Source organism: Nuphar pumila, chromosome 12, assembly GCF_984573655.1.
Source record: "Nuphar pumila chromosome 12, dmNupPumi1.hap1.1, whole genome shotgun sequence".
Lineage (NCBI taxonomy): Eukaryota > Viridiplantae > Streptophyta > Magnoliopsida > Nymphaeales > Nymphaeaceae > Nuphar > Nuphar pumila.
The window spans coordinates 102,377,614-102,388,091 of record NC_143260.1 but is presented as its reverse complement, the minus strand read 5'-3'; the positions used below and the strand labels follow the sequence as shown (position 1 = coordinate 102,388,091).

General features: G+C 36.8%; 1 protein-coding gene across 1 annotated transcript; it reads right to left on the bottom strand.

Annotated features, from left to right (window-relative positions):
* Positions 1 to 379: 379 nt before the first annotated feature.
* On the bottom strand, positions 380 to 5,387 carry LOC149821368 (uncharacterized protein At5g02240-like). The gene is made up of 7 exons (XM_089982631.1): positions 5,245 to 5,387; positions 4,897 to 5,144; positions 4,767 to 4,803; positions 2,848 to 2,948; positions 2,417 to 2,478; positions 727 to 850; positions 380 to 630 (listed from the first exon to the last, which is right to left on the bottom strand). Exons 1-7 carry the CDS (start codon positions 5,288 to 5,290, stop codon positions 511 to 513), a joined length of 738 nt encoding a protein of 245 aa, XP_089838757.1. The 5' UTR covers positions 5,291 to 5,387; the 3' UTR covers positions 380 to 510.
* Positions 5,388 to 10,478: the final 5,091 nt, after the last annotated feature.

Sequence of the window (10,478 nt, the reverse complement as noted above, 5' to 3'; positions counted from 1 at the left end):
TTGGGGTTCCACGTGGCTATTCTTGTGGCCATGTTGGCTTCTTATCATGTGGAAGAATGTTTGGTTAGAAAGGATATAACAGGATTTTCAGGGCAAGCATAATTCCACCCACATAGTACTTCAGAATATTCGTGGCCAGCTGCTGAAGCCTTTGCAGCTCAAGTGTCCGGGTTCGGATTTGCACTGGGCTGGGGAGCAGCGTATTGGCAAGGCAGGATTGCGGCCTAATGGCACCCGCTGACACACTTGTATTTCTGTTTGTATTTGTCACTCATTTTTGTACTTCTTCGTTGTATTGGAATCGTGGTGACACCCGGTTCCTCTACTTGCATTTTATGAATATGATTATCTTTCCTTCAAAAAAAAATTTAACTCACAATTTCACAGGACTGAGCTCACAGAAAATTTTATTCTACTTGCAGCATGTTTGGCAGCCACGACTCCAATATTAAAAAGAAGGGCTGCTTAATTGTCACGCATTCCCAATGGGCTGCGCTTAAGTCCATGCACTCAAAAAGTCTCAATGATTTGCGAGAAAAAGGCCTTGAAATCTTTTGTATGTGTGCCAACACCCTCAGGCTTTGATACCAGGTCGAATGCCTTATTCCTTGCCTCAGGGTGCAGCAGTGCCTGCAGACACGAAAGGAAAGCAATTTTCAGGCGGAAACGTTCAACAAATTAACATGTCAATGCTTATACATATGTGCACCACAGCTATTAACATACCTGAATGCAAACCTCTGCTACATCAGCCCTCGGAACTGTTTTTGTTTCTGATTCAAAAAGTGCATCACCATGTCCAAACAGCAACTCCCGTCGACCACCTTCATCGTCCACCAACCATCCAGGTCTTGAACACAGAGGACAAATAGCAAATAAGATTGTAATCCTATAAAATGTACACACTATTTGATCCATGCTTATTCAGTCTAACCATGTTGTGTCTCTGTGCATGTGCATCAAACACTCAAACACATGTAATTGAGTATTCTCTACTTTCAATAATTGATGGCATCTGGATTGCTGTGGAGGTACTAGTTAATGAATATAGGGCTATGAATATTAAGGGTGTCAATGGGTCGGAGCTGGTTCAGGCTCAGTTGGGCCAGGACAAGGTCCAATCAGGTCTGCCATACGTAAAACCATCCTCAGGTCCTATAAGAATTAAATGAAGCTGACCCGGTCCATAACCGGTAAAATAAAATTTTTTTTTTTATCTTTTTTACATTAAAAAATCATGAGATTTAATTGGAACTTGACTGGAGTCTGGATCTGGTATGAAATTTCAAAGACTATGCACATCTCCATACACTAATTGGACCCTTCAGATCCAACCTTAATTCTAATAAGACCTTTTTCATCACCAAACCCTGACCCTATATGGTATGGGTCAGGTCCCGGTCAAACCCAACCCGTTAACACCCTATGCACCAATGACATGATTGTGATGCACATACCTTTGCCTTAGCTAGGTTGATTGCCTTGAATTGTCCGGTAGGATCATGTGTTCAAAGAACAAGAATGTGTACAAGGGCGAAGTAGAGATGGTAAATGAACCAACCAAGCTGAGTTTAGATCATTCAAGCACTAACCAACTATTGCCTGCTCGGGTTTAGGGCTGGGAAATGAGATGAGCTGCTTGTGGCCTAATTTGTGGTAAAGAGTTTGTTCAAACTCGTAACATAGGTAATTTGGTAAGCCGAACATGAGTAATAAGTGCTCGGATTGGTTCAACTTGTATAAGCTCATTAAGTAGTAACAATTTTATTTTAGACATTTTACATCACATAATATAGAGTGGAACGAAATTTTATGGCTTGCAAGCAATAGGCATCGAGATAAAATCTTATCCCTTTCAGCTCTGAGATAATGTCATTTTTGTAGTCCTATTACTTTCGACTCTGAAAAAATGCATTTTTTTGGTAAATAAGCTTGGCTCATTCATCTCATTTACCAGGCCCACTCAGGCTCATAATGAGCTTGGGCTTGTTATGCTTGAGATCAGTAGGGTTGTGAGCCAAGCTGGCACGTTTAAAGAAAAAGATTTCTTTAATATTTCGAATAAAAAGTCACAATGTAAGGTTTCAAATTCAAACCTAAGCCTCAACCAAACAACTTCTTTGACACAGTGGTTCCATAAATAATATTAAAAATCTACATCTTGAAATAATATTAGGAAATTTGGTAAACAAGAAGATGTTTTGACATAGTAAATACATCTGGCTATCTAGCTCCATGTGGAAAATGAATAAGTTAGAGAAAGAAATTATTGAACAGGATCTTTAAGGAAAATTAAAACAAATGCTCACATTCTTTACTCAACCGAAGGATGCATAACACAAATGTTCCAACAAATTTGGTAGGCAGATTGTAACTCATTAAATACATTCAAATCATAAGAAATTCTAGAAGGTACCTTATGATTGTATATGGTACACCAGAGTTTACCAAGTACTCCTCGGCCTTACGCTTGCAAATCTGAAAGCACAAAACATTGATCAATTGACATATAATTTTTTTTTAAAGAAATTGACATTCGATTTCAATCCCCAACAAAAATTCCAACAATTTCCATGAGCAAATAATCATTTCATATCATTTACAGGAAAAAAACTCAGATAGACAAAATCATTCTTCAAAAAGAAGAAAGAATTTAAGATGAACAGGTCAAACAGATAACAAAAAACATAGTAAAGTTTATAAAAACCAGCAACAGAAAAATGGCCAAAGACCAATTAAAAGGGAAGAAAAATATAGAAGCACGAAGAGATGATACATAACTCATAATCCATTAACAAAACATCATAAGGGGAACTCCAAAAGAGTTTCTAACCAAAGCTAACTTACCGACATATTTTGATATACAGTACTGTAAGAATAATAACGTTTTGGATCTGTTCCACCGACGGCCCCCACCAAAACAATGTGCTTTACTCCCGCATTTATAGCTGCATAAAAAACTCTAAGTAAATAAACATAAACCACCATAACATGACACTAAAGGACTGTTTTGCATAGCTGAACTGAAAGCCTACCACATGGAATCAAAATTTTGTTTTGACCGATGGAATGTGAATTCCACATCAGGTGAAAAATGGCATCCTTTACTCGCAACTTAGTGTGTGCTTTCTTTATTGTTTTTGTGAATTCAGATTGTGTGCTTCATATCATTCACAGAATTATAGCTGGTAAACGAACCTTGCAGCTCGTGACTCAGCTCGTCATGAAGTCATTCGTGATCAGTTTGTATAGCTGGTAAGTAGAGCCATGAGCAACTTGTTTAGCTTAAACGAGTCGAGCCCGAACACAGGGTGTTGAGCTCAACTCAGCTTGGTATAATATATATATATATATATATATATATATATATATATATATATATATATATATATATATATATTTATATATAATATATACCAAGGTTGTAAGTACGTATCGTTGCCCGTATCGATCGGGCCCAAAGTAACACTATATCATATCTTATCGTATTGTATCATAAACATATCATAAATTTATAATAAAAATTTTCTAAAAAATCAAGAAAAATAAAAAAAAATAGCAAAAAAATTTAAAAAATCATAACACATTTAACAATGATGAATTGCACAAAATACAACCATAAAATCACATTTATGTCTCTATGAGGCACATAAGACATCATCAAACATCAACTAATATAGAATAATAGCTAATATTGCATGCATATCTCACAAGAACAATGCCACAAGACTCATACTTTCATATTACATAAATATAAACAAAATAACCAAGTTTATGAAATACAATTAAAAAACAATTTATACAAGGGGTGTATCATAATAAAGGTACAATACAAACCTATATCAAGATATGGGTGTGTATTGTATCATTTTCTCCCAAAATAACGATATGTATTGTACAATATGGTAAAGATACAACACTGATATATACTTTAAGTTAATATACAAAAGAATGATGTATAATATATATATAAAAGATAAGGTTTAATGAAATATATATATATATATATATATTCCACATATAAATAAAATAGAATATTTTTACACAAGCCAGCTCGTGGTCTGCTCACCTCCTTTAGGGATGAACCAAGCTCAAGCTCAGCTCGGCTAAAAACAAACACTAGTTGAGCCACTAACTCAATCCACTAGTAAATGTGTTGAGACCTAACATGCCCTATTCGGTTTGTTTGGCTCCTTTACCAACCCTACACACTATCTTTTTTTTTATTTGTCTAATTGGGATGATGCAGTAAACAGGAGGATCGCTCCTAAACCCTACACGAATAGGCACTTGGCACAGCTAAGAAGCTAAATTATCTAAAATAATTGAAAAATACAAGAAATAGAAGAAAATACAAATAAACTAGAATTAATGTCAAATCTAAACTGCCATGACTCCTGCCCATTTCATCTTTTTATAGATGAGGTTTTACAATGGTAACTGGTAAAATCTACATAATTTGATAAACGCTAACTATGATAAATTTTCTATCTTGATACAACAACAAACAAACAACAACTACGCCTTCATCCCAAAACAATTGGGGTGGGCGAAGTTTTCTATCTTGATAAACAATTTAAATGGATATAAACCCAAATATAGATTTGATATCCAAATACGACTTATGACCCAAAATTAAAATTATCCAAAATATAAGATTAGATTTAATTGGATTCGGTGGCCCTCGGTTCTGTCTGGTTCGCGCTCTGCATCACCCCATGATAGAATGGGCTATAAATTGCATAACCCAAAAAACAAATACCAACCGGCATCGATCTGATGCTTCTGTCCCCACCATTCAATCTGAAATCCAAAAAAATAAAATGTAAATACAATTGCACATAAAATGCTGGAAAAAGTATACGGTCAATTCCCCAAGTCAAACTCCAAAGCCACCTGTACAGGATCTGCCCCTTCTTCAGAGGGGGAATTTGGTTCATCGGTTACTTCAGGTGCACTTGTGAGAATCACCAATGCATCAATACCACCTTCAAATGCTGGCAGAATGCTGCTGGCGTCCCTAATATCCCCAACAAACACGTCGTTACCTCCTCCTATTTGCTTCTTACTCTCCTCTCTTCTAACCAAACCTCTTGCGACGAACTGATCACTCCTCTCCTTCAGTTTCATATACGCATTTCTCCCTGCAATCCCACAAGGCACTCATTCTAAATGAATCCTCGCACAGGGGAAAAAGAGAGAAAGAGATAAATGGTGAATGGGTTTCTTAGGAAAAACTTTTACCGGTTCTGCCGCTGGCTCCGGTGACCAAGACCGTCATCAAAGACATGGCTGAAACGGCGAAGCGTCTGAAACCGAAGCGCTTGGGATATTCCGACGAGGATGGAGAGCGCTGTTCACTGTGGGGAATCACGTAGGAGTTGGCGACGCCATATATAGAAGGGAAGGTAGGGAAGGATAGAAAGGGTAGGTTAGAAGGGTAGGTACTGAACACGTGAACGCGTGGGGGATAGTAGGGAGGCACGCACCTGATATTCCAGGTGAGTTTCTACATTATTTTTCTGACAATGATCAAATAAAGACTTCCTATCAACCCGACTCGGCTTCCACGGAGCGGTATGTGCCATTACTCTAATCCCAGGAGCTCTCTGCTGTGAAGAATGATCTGATCCGTTTTTGCTGAACATTTTTTAAGATGGATTTTTTTTTTTAAAGTATGGGAGGGGAAGGGAAAAATGGCGAGGCATTATCCCCACCCTCGCATGCCTTTACACGTGGCGATGTCTCTATATACCCGCTCCTTGGAACAGGACTCCACTTAACCAAAGCAGGTTATATGTTCCCCCCCCCGAACAGGGCAGTTAGGTACATCTCATGTTCAGGGGTCTCAAAGAGCACTACGTATGTAAGCATGTGTGTCTCGTATCCTCATGTTTGTCAGCATTAATTAGCGTTGAAGTTTGATGCGATTGCAAAGACTTAAGTACCCTCTCTTTCATTGGTGCAAAAAAAAATGACGATTCTTGAAAAGAAGTAGTTGTAAAGACTTAACCCTGAGGAACGCTTTGATGTACTCTGAAATTCTTATTTTACCCTTTTTTTATTAAAACTACATAATTGCCCTTCTAAATACCTACCCTTATTACATCTTATAAACTCACCTAACTTGTCCTATTTCTGACCCTCACTCTGAATAAACTCAAATATATTTGTTATGGATCTCACTCAAATTTGTACATATTTTAACAGTTAGTTTTGGACTTGCATCCAACTCAGGTCTCACAATATGGTTCTAAATCAAGTCAGCAAATGAGACCTTTGAGAGATTGGGTAGATAAAAAATGAGTTAAAGCGTTTGAATTTCAAGTGAAAAAAATGGGTCACGGTAGTCCTAATTATAAACCCAAATCCAACTTTAACGTGTATCCGGTTCTAACCTGGATTTGAGGAAAACCCAAATATATTTGTGAACGGTCTATGCAAATTCATATATGCGTTATGTATCTAGTGCAAAAATATGGGTCAGAACTAGTTTTGGATTTAATTTTAAATATTGATTCTAGCTTTAAACCTGGACTTGGCTCAAGTTTCATAATGAAGTTGTTAATCCAATTAAAATTTGAGAGCCAGACATACAGGATCCTCTAAAAAAGAGTCACGCTATTGATTTTCACCTGAAAATGGGTCATTTTTTTTTTAAAATGAGTTTTAAACTAACTATAGTGCTTCTTTTTTGGTTTCAACGGATATTTATCCAGAGTCTGACCCAACTTTAGATGTATGATATGTGGGGAATCACGTTGGAGTCGGCCACGTCTGTCGTCCATAAAAGACAAGGTTAGAAGGGAAGGTACTGAACACATGAACGCGTGGGGATAGGAGGGTGGCAAGGCACCTGATATTCCACTTCCGTTTCTACCCTATTTTTCTGACAATGATCAAATAAATACTTTTTATTATTCTTTGGTGGATATTTTATTCGTCAACTGCTTCTTGTTTAACATTATCATCTTGTATGATGAAAGCGGTTAAGTAAACATTACTATTACGTAACATCGAGTCTACATCACTATCATAAAAAACTTCTGTTCATATTTGTTCACTTCTTTAATTTGCAGAATAATTATAAAATTTCTTTTATTTATTTAAATAAATATCAAAATTTTACAGGTTTTACAAGTAAAATCTATGAAGACTTAAAATGTGAATCCATATTTACAGATGATTCTTGTATTTTGCAGGACCTTCCCTTGAATTGAAAGATTGGAGTGGGTAAGCTTAGAAATGGGCTTTATATTCTTGAAATAGTAATGTTGCTTTGAATGCCTCATCCACTCTCTCCCTTTCTAAAATTTGTCACTATCATTTTGGCCATTTATTTATTGCTAAACTTAAATATTTGAATAAATCAAATAAATTTGGTGATTACTCACTTTATGATCATTGTCATGTTTGCCCACTTGCCAAACAAACTTGTCTCCCTTTCCCTAATAGTTTTATATCCACCACAACTCCTTTCCAATTGATTTACTATCACATTTGCGATGGATATAGAACACCATCTTTGAACGAAATACCTTATTTTTTAATGATGTGATTTTTACAAACGGTTATTTTCAAAACAAAAACTGCGCACCAAATGATAAATTCAAAATCAGTCATTGCACTCGTGTAAATAGGAAATAAGGCACCCAAATTCACTTAGAAATCTCACTTTATCAATACCTTAAAAGTAAATAAAAGAATTACACTATCTTTTCAATTATAAAGCACAAAATCACAAAAATAAAAACATCGACAAAAGCAACTCCTAAACTAGTTCAGGACACTCGCTAGCACTCAATCCAAGAAGCTTTCAAGATGTATATCCACCTCAGCCCATCCTTCTTGTTCAGTAGCACACCTTAGAGAGAACTACTTGTAAATCCAAAATAATGCAAACTACCATTACAAGAAAAATGCATATTGGCGACAGATGCTATCCATCATTGTACATCTTTGTGATGGATTTTACGATGGACTAGTGACAGATAGCATCCGTCGCATAACCCCAGTCGCTAAATTGTGATAGAATTTATTTGTCACTAATCTGTCGCTATGTTGTGATGGTTTAGCGACAGATTATGTACGTCGTGAATTCATCATTAAATGGAGACCGATTTGGTTAAGTGATGAAATTTAATCTGTCGCTATTTCCGTCGCTACCATTTATCGATGGATGTGCATCCGTCGCTAATTTGGAGATGAAAATTAGTGATAGCTTAAATTTCGTTGTAAACCAATAAATGCTTCAAATTGGTGGGGGCAAGCGTCCTAGCCTCGAAGCGGGCTGAGCCAACGCAACCAGTTCTTTGATCCCAGACATGGTTTCTTTGAATAATAAATTGAATATATATATATATTCAGTACAAATAAATTTGCAAAATTCTTGTTTGGTAAGAGCTGTTAGTGCATGCCACCTTGTGTTGGGACATTGCAAGTTCAATTCCCAATGGTATGATCGCCTTTAAAAAAAAATCTAAAATTATGGGTCTGGGATTTCATTTTTGTGACCTGGCAAAACCCGAACCAAACTCAACCAATTTATTATTTGGGCTGGATTGGGTATACCCAGATTGGTCTAGTACCCGACCCATTGACATCCCTAGGTGTTTGAACACTTGGCAGTAAACTATCTTTCAATTAACTAGGAGTAGACATTGGGCTGGAACCGGATCGGGCACTTTGGAACCAAACCGGCCTGGAAGAAGGTCTGACTCACAGGCAGCTTGACCCAACCGTTATAAGCCGGATTGGGCCCAAGTCTTATTGGAATTGTGCTCATGTATGTGAGTAACTGAGTCGGACTTGAGTTGGATCTGACCAGGCGCTCCACTGGGATACATTTTTTCCAGACATGAGCTGGGGCCCTAGTTTGTTGTTTGGGTTGGGTCAGGACAAGGCGTTATCACATTTCATGCTGCACATGCAGCCAAGCCACCAAACAACATAGATGAGAATGGATCAGGTAAAACGACAATTTACATTTATGATGTCAGGACGATGACAGTAAATACAGCAGGCAGAGCCAGCACAGCTAGGTCTTTCATTCTGGAGGTGGTTTCTAGAGCTGTTAGTGCAAGTCTCCTTGTGGTGGAATGTTGTAGGTTCAAACCCCCCTGGTACCTTGAATAGCAACTGGTGGGGGTCTTGGTAACCCAGCTTGCCTTTAAAAAAAAAAAGTTATAATATACTCAGTATACACCATTTTTCACCTTTTAAAAAAAATGACCATCAGATGCTTTCTATATGGTTTAATTAGTTGGAACTCACTTTTGGATATCATCCTATTCTGACTTGTAAGCATATGTTTTTTTAAAAGATGAAAAGATATGGTTTATAATTTTCAATTTTTCAAATGTTATAAAATCATTTTGTTTTTTTTTTTTGAAAAAAAATAAACGAGCATGCCAGACACATCTGTATGGTTAGATAGAAAGAAAAATGGCTAGTCAGAAGGAGAGAATACATGGCCAGCATTGGTAGGGGTGTCAACAAGCCTGGTTTACCCAGACTCGATCCAAACCAAACCCTATAGAGTCCGGGTATGGTGATAAATTAGAAGACCCAATTAAGACTCAGGTCCGATTAATACATGGACCAGGTATAGTTTCAGACCCAGACCAGACCCGAGTTCCCATTAAGACTCACAAATTTTCAATGTAAAAATTATAAAAATATAGTTTTACCGGGTATGGTCCAGGTTTGGTTCATGTAATTCTCCTTGGGTCCGAGTATGGTTTTTTTTTATAATAGATCCGATTAGACCCAAGCCCAAATCCGATCCATGCCATACCCAAAAATATGGTCTAAGTCTTGTTGTACCTGGGGTCCAAACCAAACCCGACCCGACCCGTTGACACCCCTAATCATCGGTGTACTCAAGGCGCAAACACCTAAGCTGTTCTTTCAAGACATATCAGTGACTAGAATCTGTTATAGGACCAATGTTGTCAGTATGGTTATCGGCCCTGAATCATTAGGCCAACGATTCAGCTGTATCGGACCAATACCGATACTCAAGTGAATCGTTCTGTATTGGCCCAAAAATAATAATAAAACATTACAGAACGAGACACATGTTAAAACTATAAAAATAATATTTAAAAAGTAAATTTTTTTGTATTTTTTTTACATTTATTAAAAAATAGCCGATTAAGGGATGATGCATAATATCTATTTTCTGCCGATTTGATACTTATTGGCAGATACAGGCGGATACTGACAACTGGCTATGACACGATAACACAAACATTGACACGTATGATCATTATTTTAATAATATTATAATATTTTTAATAATTTTCAATAAAAATATATTTTTACTTTTAAAATATAAAAAAAATATTTTTATTGGTTAAAAAGTAAAAAAAATTGTGTTTGGTATTGAATCATTGATATGATAGGGAGCATCGACCGATTCAGGCAAATTTGCAGCGATACTACAACATTGGGTACCACACATTTACATCCATGCT

What these genes read in the sequence shown, in the direction of transcription:
- LOC149821368 (XM_089982631.1), bottom strand. Translation starts at nt 5,290, where the DNA reads ATGTCTTTGATGACGGTCTTGGTCACCGGAGCCAGCGGCAGAACCG. An exon ending in CGGAGCCAGCGGCAGAACCG is followed by an intron (nt 5,145 to 5,244) that starts GTAAAAGTTTTT and finishes GTGGGATTGCAG; the next exon opens with GGAGAAATGCGTATATGAAA. An exon ending in TAGCAGAGGTTTGCATTCAG is followed by an intron (nt 631 to 726) that starts GTATGTTAATAG and finishes TCGTGTCTGCAG; the next exon opens with GCACTGCTGCACCCTGAGGC.